This window comes from Quercus robur, chromosome 5, assembly GCF_932294415.1.
Source record: "Quercus robur chromosome 5, dhQueRobu3.1, whole genome shotgun sequence".
NCBI lineage: Eukaryota > Viridiplantae > Streptophyta > Magnoliopsida > Fagales > Fagaceae > Quercus > Quercus robur.
This window is the reverse complement of record NC_065538.1, coordinates 62,008,096-62,025,193: the sequence shown is the minus strand read 5'-3', so window position 1 is coordinate 62,025,193 and position 17,098 is coordinate 62,008,096. Positions and strand designations below refer to the sequence as shown.

The 17,098-nt window shown below is 36.0% G+C and overlaps 1 protein-coding gene across 1 annotated transcript; it reads left to right on the top strand.

Annotated features, from left to right (window-relative positions):
- Positions 1 to 1,268: 1,268 nt before the first annotated feature.
- Positions 1,269 to 9,175, top strand: LOC126726590 (auxin response factor 6). The gene is made up of 15 exons (XM_050431872.1): positions 1,269 to 2,335; positions 2,481 to 2,525; positions 3,086 to 3,198; positions 3,993 to 4,091; positions 4,175 to 4,231; positions 4,315 to 4,470; positions 4,568 to 4,652; positions 4,967 to 5,057; positions 5,553 to 5,717; positions 5,800 to 5,922; positions 6,409 to 6,484; positions 6,634 to 6,781; positions 6,909 to 8,140; positions 8,278 to 8,468; positions 8,781 to 9,175. Exons 1-15 carry the CDS (start codon positions 2,308 to 2,310, stop codon positions 8,977 to 8,979), a joined length of 2,808 nt encoding a protein of 935 aa, XP_050287829.1. The 5' UTR covers positions 1,269 to 2,307; the 3' UTR covers positions 8,980 to 9,175.
- Positions 9,176 to 17,098: the final 7,923 nt, after the last annotated feature.

Genomic DNA, 17,098 nt, shown 5'->3' with positions numbered 1-17,098 from the left:
AACAACAAAAGTTACCGATAAAACTAAAAAAAAATAAATTTTAAGCTCAATTAACTAATTTTATCCAAAATAAATAACCCTACCTTTTAAAAAATTCTAAACAAAAATAATTTTGTTCTTACCCACATAGGAAAAAAAAAAAATCTCTACAACTAAGTAATAGAGTCAGAAGTTAAAACCATCACACACAACCAATTGTAAAATCGCTACCCTAACTCAAAGTTCTAGCCGTAACCTTGACTTCATTTTTATTTTTAGAAATGTCAATTTTTTGTGGAACAATGTAGCCTGTTAGTCAGCCTTTTGAACTAGAATGACCCATGCTCATCTGCTCTTTTTCTTCTTGGATTTTTTTCCTGGAAGTTTCTTCTTAATATATTATTCATTAAAAAGAAAAAAGAAAAAAGAAGTGCGGTCAAAATTGAAGCTGGGTCATGCAATGTATTAATAGGCAAAATCTAAAAAAAGACTTATAAGGACTCTCCGAGTTGGCCCATCTCTTTGAGTACAAACTTGCAAGTTGCAACCACAGCCATCACCATTACTTGGAAAAAAGAAAACCACAGCCATCACCATACCCTTTGTGCAAACAGTGCCACCTAATCATTTCATGCATTTTAATTCAAGCTAATTACCATTACTTTCCCATTCTAGATATCAATAATAAAACAACCTTCCTAAAAAAATTTCACACTCCCACAATTTACTTCATTTGCGCCCATCACAGATTCACAATACAAAAGTGGAGAGAGAGAATACAATTTTTTGGAATATAAAAAGCAAGAAAAAGAAATAAATGCAGTTCTAGCCCATGAGAATGGTTTAATTGGTAAGGTTCGAGCACTTCATCGAACTTATCGAGGTTTGAATTTTGTTGCTAGCAGTCCTTCATTGGTGGGCATCTATAATGATTGACCTGCTAATTTTAACTTAAGCGTCTTGCCTGAGAACTAACGTAACTTAGTTAACCCTCATTTTTCTTTAACCAAAAAAAAGAAAAGAAATAAATGCAGCTCTCTATGATAAATCAAAATTTTATTTTAACCAAAAAAAAAATTATAAAACTAAAGAAAAGAAAAGAAAATAAAAGCAAAGCATGGCATAAAATAAAAACTTGGGGTTGAATTGAGGGGTAACTTTAGTAAAATTGTAGAGAACCGAGGCTTTTTTGTAAAACTTTTTCCTAAATGGCCTGAAAACTCTGAAACGAGAACGAAAAGTCATTAACAAAAGAAAAGCAAAAAATGCAAAACCTTCCTGTGTCTATATATAAAAAAATCTGACACACACACTCTCTCTCTCTCTGTCTTTCTCAATGAGTCTTTGCCTTGCTTTTTCCCTGGTATAAAAAAGACAGCTAGAAATAATGGCGGTTGTGTTTTGATTGATTGTAGCAGAGAGAGAAAAAAAACCAGAGAGAGAGAGAGAGAGAACCCGGTAAAGCAATAGTGAATAGTGATAGCAGAGGTACCAAACATCGCAGTAGTAGTACTAGTAGTAGTAATAGAAAGTGAGAGAGAGAGGACTACTTAGTACAGCCACTACCACTACCACTACCATCACCACAAAACCCATTACACTCTTAGTTTCAACCAAGCCTCCATTTCCATTAGTAGAAAGAAAGAACAAACACAACCAACCCCAAATCCAGTCCATGCAAATATATAAAGATATATGGTCTTTTTGAAGAAAGCCTACCCATGTTTTTGAACAGTGATCAGTAATTTATTATCTGGGAGAAAGAAAAAAAAATTGCTTTTGTTGGCTGTTTGTGTTTTAGCTCTCTTCTGGGTTGGTTTTGAATTGGGATCTGTGCTTTGTAGTGAAGCCAGCTTTGGTGCATTGAAGCTGAGATCTGGTCTCTTGGTGGCATATTTAAGTGTTTTTGGTTTCTGGGTTTTCTTGGTTTTGTGAGTTTGGGGCTAAAAAATTCAGGTCTTGGAACTAGCCTAACTGTGGAGCTGCAAGCAAAGCAAAAAAAAGCCAAAAGCTTTCTTCTTTTTTTGGTGAGTTGGGATTTGGAGCTGTAATGTTGAGGTCTATAATTTGGTGAAGGTTTTTTTTTTTGTTTTGTACCATGAAGTTGTGGGTTCAAAGTTTGAATCTTTGGGGGTTGTGGGTGAGGATTGTAAGGTGCGGATGAGGCTCAAATCGACTGTACTTTGTAGTGGAACCGGTTTCGGTTGAAGATTCCGAAGTGGGTTTTTGGGTTTGGGTTTTGGTGTCTTTGCATGAAGTTTCTTAGTCTATAAGTTTGAAAGGCTTTGGTTGTTAAAAGGAGAGGGAGAGAGGGAAAGGTAAAAAGACATGGTATTGTGCAGTGAAAGAGAAGGAGGTAAAGAAAGTGATTATTCAGTGATTTTGGTGTTTTTTAGGGGTACTTTGGTGCTTAGTAGTTCTGATTAAGAGTGGGTTTTTGGATATAATTAGTTTTGAGCTAAAGAAGTACTAGATTTGAACTACTTTTGGAATATCTGCAGGAATGAGGCTCTCTTCAGCAGGTTTTAGTCCTCAATCCCAGGAAGGTATGGCAATTAATTTCTTGCAGATTTGGTAATTTCTTTTATTCTGAGTCTCTCTCTCATCAATTTTTTGGGGGAACATGTCAATGGCTACTCACTGTGATTTCTGAGAAATATCATGATAGGGATGGAAAATAAAAATGCTGAAAATCCAAGAGAGCTATAATTTAATGTTTGTGTTTTTTTCCTCCTTTTGTTTTTGCTTCTTGGACACCACCTGAAACTTTTAATTTTTACTGCTATAGCTTCTTCTCTCTCCTCCATATTCTGAGCAACCAGGTCCAAAATATTTATTTGGCTGGTTCTAGCTGAATTTCTGTCTGTTTCTTGTCCTTTGGGGTTTGGTTTTTTATGTTGTAGCCATCACTTAGTATCTTAATTTGGTTCCTGAATTTGACATTTACCATGATGGGATGGCCATGAAGCCATACTGATGGAATTCTCAAGTAATATCCAAATTTTTGTATATAGCTACATGTATTCTTCATTTAACTCTGTCTCACAGAAACAAATTTTACATGTATTCTTCGTGGAACTCTGTCTCACAGAAACAAATTTTGCAGGTGAGCAGAGAGTTCTAAACTCTGAACTTTGGCATGCCTGTGCGGGTCCTCTGGTTTCACTACCGGCTGTTGGAAGCCGTGTTGTTTACTTCCCCCAGGGTCATAGTGAACAGGTTAGTATATTTGAGTTGAGATGTAAATGACTGCAATATTGGATTTTGGAGCTGATACTGTGAAATGGGCACCCAATTTGTCAACTTCTGTTTACTACTTAAAGATTGAATCATGAATATTGTTCTACTTTTTCTAGACAAGTAAAAATTCTGCTGTTTGATCCTTCTGCATAAATTTTCCTTTTGCTTTTTGTTTCTTTTTTTGGTATTAACTTTTCCCCTCTCCTTTGAATTAACATATATAATGACTGATGATGACCTAGACAGTACTGCAAGTGCATTGGAACTATATATATCTTTAGATCGAGAAGTTTTTGTTTCTTCTCCTTCCCCTTTCTTGTGTTCCTTGTTTGGAGTTGCAAATTTTGATAATGAAAATATAAGCATGCACTTGGCCTGTTTGATTACTCTTTGTGCTTAGATGTATCTTTCCCTTTGTGTGCACGTATGTGCGTGCGCGTGTGTATCTATCAATTATTATGCAAGTTCCATTAGCTTCAGCTAGTCTGATTTCTCTTTTTCTGGAGATAAAATCAATATCAACCTGTCTAGTATTCTTTTTCTATTAGTAAATATTAATTTGTAACTTATAACCATGTAGATTGATTGGTGCCTGTCCATAGTTCAGAATTTTTGAATGTTAATAGTTGAAGATAAACATGCTTTAATTTTTTGTTTTTTTGTTAAAGCCAGATTCATCATTAGGAGTTGAATGGTTCATATACATTGAAATGAGATATAATAATTATATACCAACCTTGATATCTAAAGCATATCTTAATGGTTCAACTTAGGTTGCTGCGTCAACCAACAGGGAAGTTGATGCCCATATTCCTAACTACCCAAGTTTACCTCCGCAACTTATCTGTCAACTTCACAACGTGACCATGCATGTAAGGGTTTTCTAGCTTTGTCTGTTCTGGTTTCTGAATTATTTTAGGCTAGTGCGTGATGGATCCAAATTTGTTAACTTCAGGCAGATGTTGAGACAGATGAAGTATATGCTCAGATGACCTTGCAACCTCTGAATCCGGTATGCTACTGTGTATTTATTCGCGTTTTGGTTTGTTGACCTTATTGATTGGCTCACATTTTGATAATGACCTTAAACTGCAGCAAGAGCAGAAGGATGCCTACCTCCCAGCAGAGCTGGGCACCCCCAGCAAACAGCCAACAAATTATTTTTGTAAAACTTTGACAGCCAGTGACACAAGCACTCATGGTGGTTTCTCTGTTCCTCGCCGAGCAGCCGAAAAAGTGTTTCCTCCACTGGTAAATCTTTTTTAACTGAAGATATGGTCATCAATTTTTGATTCTCCTGTGGTTCACAATCTCGTGTTGTTTCTAACATCATACTTCCAACCTGCAGGACTTCTCCCAGCAGCCTCCTGCTCAAGAGTTAATTGCAAGGGATCTGCATGATAATGAATGGAAATTTAGACATATATTTCGTGGTAAGTGTTTTAAGTCAACGATTATGAAAAATGCTGCTTTTTGTTGCCTTTTATTTTTTAAATTTCTTTTCAAAATTTTAGAGAAAAGAAATGTGGTAGATGGTGAGATGTGAGTTTGAATCCTTTTATTTAGTGTAAGCCAACTGTCTACAGTTTTGTTGGTATATTTCTAGTTAATTGCACTCTCTGTGAGGGTTTTTATCATGTATAATTGAAGGTAGTGTTGTACTCTCCACGGAGTTCAGAGGTTGGGGTGCATTACAAAATACACTAAATGCTCTCTTAAAGATTGTTACCTTTTTGTTTTCATGCAGGCCAGCCCAAAAGGCACCTTCTTACAACTGGCTGGAGTGTATTTGTAAGTGCTAAAAGACTCGTTGCTGGCGATTCAGTGCTTTTTATCTGGTAGGCAGTTTGCTAATCCCCTGATATTGACATTTTCACCTATTTTGTACTTGGATCAGGACATAGAATAATTTTTCTTTCTCATTCTCCTGCATCTCTTCCACTGCTTGTTGTATTTGTCCATTGATATTACTGTGGCCTAGAAAACTTATCTGGGTGATCTGCACTATAGGGAATGCATTTCGAAAGCATCTTTTCGTGTAAACTATTCATTGTCTTGGAAAGTCGATAAATATATCTTAGTAGGTTTAGAGAAAAGCACAATATAAAATATGTTTGGGTCTGGCCATCAGGCCCTTTTTGAGCTAAAACTTCTCTTGATGTACTTGTGAGAAAAATCCTCTGTACGTGCATCATATACTGTGTGTGCAAGGCATGGAGATTACAACAAATCTGACTCTTCATTTAACTTGTTTCTTTAAAGTTATATGAGCATAGATATATATTATACATAGTGTTTTTTGGGTCAGACTGATATGTTGTCTTGTTCATCAGGAATGAAAAGAATCAATTACTCCTCGGTATCCGACGTGCTAATCGACCACAAACTGTGATGCCATCATCAGTTTTATCTAGTGATAGCATGCACTTGGGTCTTCTTGCTGCTGCAGCTCACGCAGCTGCAACCAACAGCCGTTTTACCATATTCTATAACCCAAGGTACAATTCTTCAATGGTGGTATAAATTATATATTTTTTCAAATGACTGGCTTCCTCTAAATTCTCATCAATCTTCTTTCAGGGCTAGCCCATCGGAATTTGTCATACCACTGGCCAAGTATGTTAAAGCAGTCTATCATACTCGTGTATCTGTTGGGATGCGCTTTAGGATGCTATTTGAAACAGAAGAATCAAGTGTCCGTCGGTAGGTGTCATACCAGTTCTTGTTAGTCACTTTGTCTGTGCCTTTCTGTTTTCCTAAATTAATATTTTAATAGATCACTCTGAAGCATGTGAGCAGGCCCAGATAATCTATGAAATAGAATATTATGGAGTAAAATTATACAAAGTCCGTGATATATTAAAGACTGTCAACATTTTAAGGGTGAGAATGTTAAATGAATATTTAAATCCAGGTCAATGTTTTGAACATGAAATCCGTGACAATGTAGGGATCAATGAGATATTTTAATCATTTGGTATTTCAATATACAAACAAAGCTCTTTGGGTAAATTGTGGTTGGATTGGATAGGCATGAAGTGTGTTACACTTGATTGAGCTCCTATGTAATGCCCTTGTGGTTGATAAATTGCTGTCTTTTTATTTGTTATCTTTGTAGCAAAGGACTTTTTTCCCAATACATTTAACTTTTAAACGTGAAATATGGACTGATCATTGTATGTTATTCAGCTACATGGGTACGATAACTGGCATAAGCGACTTGGATCCTGTTAAGTGGCCAAATTCACATTGGCGCTCTGTCAAGGTTTGTTGAGAACAAATGGTGATATTATTTTTTATGAGTGGCAAGTAACTTGATAGAATATTACCTTGTCTAGGTTAATTTTCTTTCAGGTTAATTCTCCATCCTATTATGAATAGATCAAATTGTGAATGTTGTTATGATGGTTGCAGGTTGGCTGGGATGAATCTACAGCAGGGGATAGGCAGCCAAGAGTGTCACTATGGGAGATTGAACCATTGACAACATTCCCAATGTATCCATCTCCATTTCCTCTCAGGCTTAAGCGACCTTGGCCACCAGGACTTCCATCTTTCCATGGTACTCGTCTTCTCCTACCTAGGGCTATGTATTATATTTTGACATTCTACAACGCATCTCATACTCCCCTCTCTTAAACCATTGAGGCTAAAGTTTCAACTCTCTTTGTTGATGTTTTTGCTTTAAGGTATTAAGGATGAAGATCTGGGAGTTAATTCTCCTCTCATGTGGCTCCGAGATAATGGAGATCGTGGAATCCAATCTTTAAACTTTCAGGGAATTGGGGTCTCTCCATGGATGCAACCAAGGCTCGATGCTTCCATGCTTGGTTTGCCAACTGATATGTATCAAGCAATGGCTGCTGCTGCCCTGCAGGAAATGAGAGCTGTGGATCCTTCCAAAGCACCACCTACATCCCTTCTGCAATTCCAGCAACCACAGAATCTCCAAAGTAGGTCTGCTGCTTTGATGCAGCCCCAGATGGTGCAGCACTCTCAATCTCAACAGGCTTTTCTACAAAGTGTTCAGGAAAACCAGCATCAATCTCACTCTCAGGCTCAAGCTCAATCACAACTTCTTCAGCAACATTTGCAGCATCAGCACTCGTTCAATAATCACCATCATCATCAGCAGCAACAGCAACAGCAACAGCAACAGCAGCAGCAGCAGCAACAACAGCAGCAACAACAACAGCAGCAGCAGCAGCAGCAGCAGCAGCAGCAGCCGCAACTGGTTGACCATCAACAGATTCCAAGTGCTGTCTCTACAATGTCTCAGTTTGCTTCATCCTCTCAATCCCAATCACCATCCTTGCAAGCAATTCCTTCTCTTTGCCAACAGCAGAGTTTTTCTGATTCTAATGGGAATCCTGTTACCAGTCCTATTGTTTCTCCTCTACACAGTCTGCTGGGTTCATTTCCCCAGGATGAATCATCCCACCTTCTCAACCTGCCCAGAACTAGCTCCTTGATATCTTCTACTACCTGGCCATCTAAGCGAGCTGCAGTTGAACCTCTTTTCTCCTCTGGAGCTTCTCATTGTGTTCTGCCCCAGGCGGAGAAGTTGGGAATGCCTCAGGCTAACATCTCTTCAAACTCTATTTCTCTACCACCCTTTCCTGGGAGGGAGTGCTCAATAGACCAAGGGAGCACTGACCCTCACAGCCATCTTCTATTTGGAGTTAATATAGAGCCATCAACCCTTCTAATGCAGAATGGGATGTCAGGTCTTAAGGGAGTTGGCAGCGATAGCAACTCCACAACTGTACCCTTCCCGTCTTCTAATTATATGAGTACTGCAGGCTCAGATTTCTCACTTAATCCAGCAATAACACCTTCCAGTTGCATTGATGAATCTGGTTTCCTGCAGTCTCCAGAAAACGTGGGCCAAGTAAATCCACCAACCCGAACCTTTGTTAAGGTGGGCTGCCTTTTTGGGCTTATGTTGTGTGTGCAATAGATTGTTTTTCTTAATCATATTCCTAGTATATTTAACTTTTTATAATGATCTTCGGCATTCTTTCTTGTTTCTGATTTGACTATTGTAAATATTAACAGGTTCACAAGTCAGGGTCCTTTGGTAGGTCACTGGATATCACCAAATTTAGTAGCTACCATGAGTTGCGCGGTGAGTTGGCTCAAATGTTTGGCCTTGAAGGCGAGTTGGAGGACCCCCTGAGATCAGGCTGGCAGCTTGTATTTGTAGACCGGGAGAATGATGTTCTTCTCCTCGGTGATGACCCCTGGCCGTGAGTTTCCGTCATTATTTTTTTTTTTTGCCTCTTTTCTTTATAAATAAAACTTTGATTGGTTCAGGATTATTATTATTATTATTATTTAAAAAAAATTTGTCTTTTGGATCATAAATTTATGCCTTTTAAGTATTGATTTGCATCTCAAAGCATAAGACTTGAATTGAATCATTAGGGCCATCTGTAAATGGTGGTCATGGAGGTCTATATTCTCAATACAAATGTCTTCTCTGATTTTTACATTCTATCTTGATTTCTGCTCTTAATTGGCCAAGATTGATAAGATAATGCTTTTTTTTTTTACACCAGGGAGTTTGTAAACAGTGTGTGGTGTATCAAAATACTTTCACCACAAGAAGTGCAGCAAATGGGCAAGCGAGGTCTAGAGCTTCTGAATTCTGTACCGATTCAGAGGCTGTCCAGTAACAGCTGTGACGACTACGCAGGCCGGCAGGACTCAAGAAATTTGAGCTCTGGAATAACGTCTGTGGGGTCTCTTGAGTACTAAAACTATTTAACCAGTTAAGAACCATTCTATGCTTCTGTAGTATTAGCATCTCTTCCTGCCTTGTGAGGTCAAGAATTGGTGCTTAGTTCTAGCTTCTTATAAGCTAATAGTGTAATTAAATGATACACTCTATGTTGTTCTATGCTTTTGGAATACATACTATACATATATATATTAGGAGATTAATGTTTGTCAAGATAGATATTTGTTTCTGTAGTATTGCAGTCTATTTGATACAAGATGTTGCACTTGTTCATAAGGTGTTATTCATCTTCTTGAGTTTAACTTCACATTTTCTTATGTTTTGACAATAACTTTCTGCATGTGGAGATAGAATCATAAGGCTTCAATTTTATGTGATGGTTATCTATAGCAGCCAGGGGTTGAAAACAACTCTATTATGCTTTCTGTTATTATTGAAACAGCCTGTGTGTTGTAGGGTTTTGAGTTTTGAAAAACAAATTGAAGAATTCCATCTTGGCTTTAAATTCATCATCTTATTAAATATGCCTTGCCCAATGTATCCATCAATTGTGCTTGATCCTACTTTTTTTCATGTGCACACTTTGTGTGCATGGTTGTTTATGTGCATTGTTAAGTTTGCTTAATTTTCTATGTATCCATTGTGTAACTTTTAATTGCAGTACTAAAATTATTTGAAAGGTTTGAATTCCATTGATAATATGGATGGTAGTCGCTTAGTCAAGATATTTATTCATGCACTTCATACTTTGAAAGTGATTGATCTAGAGAACTTACTCATTGGAATTGAAAAACACTTGTATTGCATAAGATGGAAATGCTGAAAATTATTGGAAAAGCATATGGGAATATTTTAAGTTCACATGACGGGTTTTCCATGTATGTCCTATTAAGAACATGATTCTATGACATTGTATATGATCAAATGTGATAATGATTTGTATGGTACACCCCAAAGTAAAAAAGAAAAAAAAAAAAGAGAAATGTTAAATCTAGATAGTTTTGGGCATGACTTGTTTTTCATGAGGGGGTAAAGTTGAATTATATTCACCTGAATGATCATGTGATGCCCAAAATATGTCCTTAATAGATAGGGGCCAGTGATGTCGGCAAACTCTGACACGTGCCTCAAGTGTTGTCCTTGCCCCTATACCTTATAGGGAAGTGCTTTTTAAGATTTCCCTTAATGAGTTGTGTCAATGAAAAGGACAAAAAGTTATTAAAAATGTTACTAAAAAAGATTAACAAAAAAACTATTAAAAATTATCAAAAAGAATAAAAAGTTGTAAAAAGTAAATTAATGTTATCAAATGCTGCCAAAGGTTGTTAACGGACACCGTAAGGTGTCCCATCCTTGTTCTATTTTCCATTTTTCGATTGTGGGTGAGGATAAAACTTGAATCAATTTGTGGTAAGGGAGATATATCTCATTCTGGGTGTGGGACTAGGTGGCCACTGTGTAAAGGTGAAATTGGAGGTTGGTTTGTGTATTTTTCTGATGCCATGTTGTGGGGCTATGAGTAATAGATGGAACTTTTTGATGGATGGAATGGTGACAAGGTAGGGCACTACCCAATAATAATAGTACCCCAATAAAAGTAAGGTTGGCATTTCAACAACCCCAACCCCACCTTTATCTTTGTGGTGGGGACGATTTCTAGAGCTTATATGTATTTGTACCTCCTCCTCCTCACCTTTAAATTTTTTATTGACCCCAAAGCTCTCAAGCACAACATGACCAAAAAGGACTGATATTTTTCTTGTTTAGCTTGTGGGAGATGCGATTCACTCACCGTGTGTGGTTTCTTCTTCGTGTGAATCCTAAACCACAAGATGAATTCCAATTTCGTTTGCAAGGGTTTTTTTTTCGTGAATCCTAAACCACACGGTGAATTCTAATTTTTTGTGAAGAGTCTTAAAACTTAATTAGTTGACACTTCCTAGTATTTTCAAGTAAGACATTCTAGGTTTAAATTTGTATTCTCCATTGTAACTATCGAATTAAAAAAAAAAAAAAAATCCCAATTTCTTGCAAAGAGCCTTGAAGCTTTTAACTGGTTGGAACTTCCTAGTATTTTGGGTTTAAATTCTCACTCTTCGATGTTATTATTGAATTGTTAAAAAAAAGAAACTCTCCTCCCCCCTCCCCACTCCCTAGTCCCAAAAATAAAAAATTGATTTGAGTCTCTCCTATCTAGTAAAGTGGTGGAGTTTTAAGGCATGCCTTGGGCGTGTTGATTATGTGACATTGGGGTGTCAAATATGAAACCGGTTTCAAGTTAGGGTGCCAAATATAATGGCAATTCCAAGTCTAGTGCTGTGCACATGCTCGCTGGCTAAATAAATATATGCTACATGGGATACTAATACTATGTGAAGAATAGAAAATATTTACTACATTGGATACTGATTCTATGTGATGAATAGAAAAATGGGAAATAGGTTGGATGTGTATAAAATTATCAAAAACAATATATAATATGTGCATAGATGTGCGTAAAGGTTATATTATGATAATATATCTAGCCTAACATGTATACTTTGAAAGTGCAACATGTGTATCATCAACAAATATCTGCCTGTTTACAGACATTTTACATGTAAAACAGGATAGATAATTTTTTTCCATGGTTTTCTAAGTGAGAGCAAAAACTCAGAGCTAAACATGGGTTGGATGCTAACACTTCTTAAACCCTGCTCACTATATTATTTGTGTAGTATGCATTAAGTTAACTTTTACTCAAGAGAAGCAATGAAAATCTCCAGCATAGCATTTTAGATTTGAAGTATTGATGAACCTCCAAGTCATCGCTCGAAAAACAATTCGAATTTCCTAGAATTGCAATTTCCTGGCACAAACTTTGAACTGAAAGAATACAGTTGCTGCAACAAAAGTTACAAAACATTCAAGCTTGTGATACTGATTATATGGATTTGATTGTATAAACGTGTCGTAACTAAAATAAGTGATCTTGAGGAGTTTCAATTATAATTTGACTAGTTTTTTTAAAAGTGCAGTTCACTCCTTTTATATATGCCATTGTGTCTTCCTATTCTCTTACTTTTAACTTAAGCCAATATAGTACTTCGTATGGTGAAATCTTGAGTGTTTCATGTGCATGGCAATGTGGCATGTTAGCTTATTTAGGGCCTATTAAACCTACAATTTGGGGTTTGCTTAAATTCCAAGCGAACCTACAAAGAGTTAGAAGGTGGTGAGAAGAATTATGATACTCGTACATTATTAGGTTTGTACCTATTCGTAAGGTTGGAATTTTCTTCAGGGGTCCTACGCTAACATATCCACAGTACCTAAAATGATAGTGACCAAACACTCTAAACCCTGTTAGTCATCCAACTTCTTGGTCCAGCTCAAATTCAGACACTGCTGCAATCAAATGGGGTCAGCCTGTGTACTGTAATCTATAAAGACTGACTATCCAGCTTATCTGAGTGATATTGCTTCACTAGTACAATTTTTGAGGTAGTCCTGACCACTATGACATTAAAAAAAAAAAAAAAATGTATTAGTTCATAAGAGTATAAGACACATGTCTACCCTAAATCTAATCACCAATTATAAAAACATTAATGCCTTGCTTCTTTTTATTTTTATTTTTTTAGAGTGAAGATATATTCAAGCATTTAAACTCGTGCCACTGATAAAAAAATTTCAAATATTTATTTATTTATTGCTAGGTAAATAGGGGAGGGGACTAGTGGGGTTTGAACACTAGTGTTCAGCACTAGAAAAAACGCTCTGGGAGCTTGGAACCATTGAGATATCCCTCGAACCTCAGACATTTATTCATTATCTTATTGAATTGACACTAATTATATTTATTCTCATGCTAATTAGCTTATTAGTTCTTTTAAAAGAAAGAAAAAGAAAAATGATAGTGATTTTAGCAATTTTATTTTGTTTAGAGTCGACCTGTTTTTTAATATTTTTGCTGAAAAGGAAGATTTCGTTCAAAATCACATCACACGCACAACAGACGACACGTAAGTTAGAACCAAGTAATACACCCAAAAACATCATACACGGACACTAGAAACATCAAAACACTATAAACAAAAGCTAGCTAGAAAGCTAGACACTAAAGCCAAGTACCCCCTAGGAGCTAGGACATGTACCTGTTTAACTTTGAGTGTGGATGGATATTTTATTGATTGGCTGATAAATCACAATGCTTACCGGAACAATGCTGGTGCCACAACTTGTGGTGGGTTGTGATTAGTGGAGAGATGTCCTTATATAGACCCACCATCACCCTTCCACCAATAACATAACTACAATTGGAATGTAAAGTTAAGACCGATTTACAATTATTTCATATCATCAATTCACAACTAAATTTGTCTAAAATCATAATTTTGAAAAAGTAAAGATTGTCTTACAAAATTTGGCCAAAAAATAAAAATAAAAATAATGTTCCGAATTTATATTATATAACATCATATACAGTGTCAAGAGACTTGTAACTCAATTGACATTTTGTAATGTTTTCAACAGAGACGTTACGTACAATGTTCAAATCTCTCTCTCTTCATTATAACTATTGAATCGTCAAAATAAAATTACACGCAACATAAATTGAACACCTTTTTTGCTACAGTAAAGATATCCAACATTTATGAACAACAACAACCAAAAATAGCAGCAATTAATCAATAATAGGCAACAGCTCATTCCCATCATTAATGTAGTTAGATGCAAAAATAAAAGAATTTCCATGCACAAACAATTGAACTGGCGCCAACCTCTTGGGGGTGACAGTGACACCTACATTCAAATATGAAAGCAATAATTCATTCAAAATTGGATGATAGTGTGTGCAAGTGATGATGCTGCTACATGCAATAACAAAAGGCTCGGCAAAGTTACCCCAGTAACTATTACACGATGCAATAGAAAATTAATAGTTGAAATTAAAAGTTGCAAAAGTCATTTTTCTTTTAATATCAGCCTTTGAATAAAAAAAAAAAAAAATTTACCTTTAATTTTAACCATTTTACTTTTACACTTTACTTTTTAACTTCTCTCTTACATAGTCATGGTTAATTAGATGGTGCAAGTTATTGCACCGGATCTCAATCCAGTAAAATCACCATTGGTTCATTTGTAGTTGCTGCAACCAATAAAATATTATCTTTACCGAATTGTAGGATGTGAATGAAAAAAAAAATCCCACAAATTTATAGTCTGGCTATGACTAAAAAACAAAGGATAATTTTCTTACTCTCTTGAATTGTTTGTGTTAAGTGGGCTCTGGTTGGCCAAAACTGGGCAGCCCATCAGTGGGCGCGTGAAAATAATGGGAGCCTGTCTCTCCGTTTTTCTTATGGAACCCTCATTACATAGAAATGGATACAAAGGTTTTAATGTTTTATCTCTGTGTCTCTCCAATGGGCTTTCAGGTTGTCAAGTTAGTATGTCTTGCTCTTATAAGAAGCACCACCTCCGGGTACTGATAAGTGATAACAATTTTTTGGATCTGTATCACCCCAAAATTTCTGACTTGTGAGTCAATGTGTGGGGGAGGAAGAAAGTATTTTTTATTTTAAAAAATATTTTCATTTCCAAATGATTATAATAGTTATCATTTATTTTTAAAATTAAAAAAAAACCTAAATATTTATATTAATTAATCAATTGTTGTCTCCCTGGGGTACTATCCTAATTTTTTCGAAAATTGTCATGTCATGGTACTAGTACCTCGTGTCATGCTCATGTCGGTGTCAAGGTGGTATTACATGCATTGGGTGCATGTATTCTCCCTTACATGGGGGCGGACCCCACAACTCGATGCATGGTAGAGGTCCACCCCATGTGAGAAGGGGGATACAAGCACCCGATACATGGTATATTTTCTTCTTTGGGAATTGCAGCATGCTCGTGGCAGCCCTACGTGGACATACAGCCAAGATCATGGCATGCCCGCGTGCACGCTGCCTAGGCCATGGCAGCCTAGTGTGGACAGCCAGCTTAGGCCATGTTGGTGACAGTGGATGTATCTGTGTCCATTTATGCTTTTTAATATTTACAATTTGTATGTGAGATAATCCCCCAAAGTTTTTGGCTCTTGTATTTCAGCTGCATTAAGGAATGCCCTAAACTCCATGCTTTTCCCCACGATATGTTCTCGTCAATATCAATTTCCAACAAGCTGGAATGTATATTGGTTTGAAATTTACATAACCAAACTTGAAAACCAGGTTTTAGAATGAAATTTCATCAACAGACGGCATTAATTCTAGTGATTTGATTAACCCCGGTAATCATTAAATCTAGGGCTGTTCGGCAAGTGTACTAGATTTAATTATCATACGATTTAGCAAGTCCAGGCAAAATTGCATCCAAGGACATGTATAATCTCACAGTAGGCTTGTTGAAAACACATTAGTTAAGATATTACTACAAGTCTACATGGTCTAAGAATTAGAAGTTTTTATGCCTGGTATATTTGTTTTTTAGTAAGACCACAGAAAAGAAATGTAAAGCCTCTTCGTTCCTTTGCTTTCTTTTCGTTTTGGCTGCTTCATTAAGGTCCCAAAACAGCATTATATATGTAGCTGTTGGTGGCCGCTCTAGAAATTTTTTTTAAGGTGGTCACTAGAGAGAATTCACAACCACAATATTTTTTTTGGTACTTTTTTTTTTTAATGAAAATGAAAAATGAAATTATAGATTATTTTTATGTAATGTGCTGAATGAGTTACAAATTTGAATAGATTAAGGATTTTTATTTTTTATTTTTTGTTTTCGAATAGGGTTTTTGTTGAATAATTTGTTCACTTGTCGTTTGGTTTGGTCTTCTTTTTATTTGGATTTTTTTTGGCTAATTTTTATTGTTGTTATTAAGCTTTTTTTTTTTTTTTTTTTTTTTTTGGGGGGGGGGTAGTGTTTAAGGGTTAAGGATTATGTTAAGGGGCAAAATTTATTTTTGGAATAATGCTACATCCACAACATTTTCACAACAAATCTTATACGATAAGTTATTTTTATTTGGATTTTTGTTGGCTAATTTTTATTGTTGTTATTGAGCTTTTTTTTTTTTGGGGGGGGGGGGGGGGGTGGGGGGGTTTAAGGGGTTAAGGATTATGTTTAGGGGCCAAAATTATTTTTGGAATAATGCTACATCCACAAAATTCGCAGTAAATCTTATACGACAAGCTATTATTGGTAAGTTTAAATGTGATGTAAATGTTGGGCCCAAAATAAAATAGTAACTACTTACTACATAGGATTTGTTGTAAAATTGTTGTAAATGTAGCATTACTCTTATTTTTGTTGAACTCAAATTCTTGTGATTTTTAAGTCAAGGTGTTCAACAATTTTATTAGGGATTAACTTTGAGGTGGAGCGCCATTGTAGCCGTTAATCAAGAATCTTGTAATTCAGTGATATTACCTACTCTTTATAAGAAGAATCGGTGTTCGAATCCTCTCTCTCTCCTATCGTTATAACCATCCAATTATATATAATAATAATAATAATAAATTGTATCCTTTAGTTGCAACTCTTTTGGTTTTATTCTGTTTAGAGAACAAGTTTGTGCAGGGCTAATATAAGCAGTTTTTAAATTCATGTCTTAGTGCATCTTGACTTTTTAGATTACCTTTGAGTAGATATAAAAAGGGTGGTTCTTGGCGTGTAAGTTACGGGCATAGTATGAATATGACAACAGCAGAGTAATTGTACATGCTTATACCATTTGAAGAGTAAATTGGTGTTCCATTATTTTAAATTAAATTGGATGCTTCTTCTTTGGATGCTGATTTGATGATGAATACCCTGTACCAATTTCTGGAATATTCAAATTCTTGACCCTGCAAGCACCATATGTTTGACTGAGCTCTGACAACCACACCTTAACTCATCACGAGATGCAAGAGCAGCAGCAGAGCCCTTTGTCATTTAATAATCTAACCATCATATTGTGGCATGGGAGTGATAGTAAAATATGATTTGTCAAAGTAGATGCATTCCTCGATCTTCACCATCTTCAATCAAAAGGCATTTATGTTAGTCTTTTGCAAATTTTCTATTTGGCGTGCTATATGTGATTTTTTTTTCCTTGGTTGCTTGTTGAATTTAAGAGCTCCTAACATAAAATAACTATGAACAATTCCA

What these genes read in the sequence shown, in the direction of transcription:
- LOC126726590 (XM_050431872.1), top strand. Translation starts at nt 2,308, where the DNA reads ATGGTATTGTGCAGTGAAAGAGAAGGAG. An exon ending in AAAAAGTGTTTCCTCCACTG is followed by an intron (nt 4,471 to 4,567) that starts GTAAATCTTTTT and finishes TCCAACCTGCAG; the next exon opens with GACTTCTCCCAGCAGCCTCC. An exon ending in ATTTAGACATATATTTCGTG is followed by an intron (nt 4,653 to 4,966) that starts GTAAGTGTTTTA and finishes GTTTTCATGCAG; the next exon opens with GCCAGCCCAAAAGGCACCTT.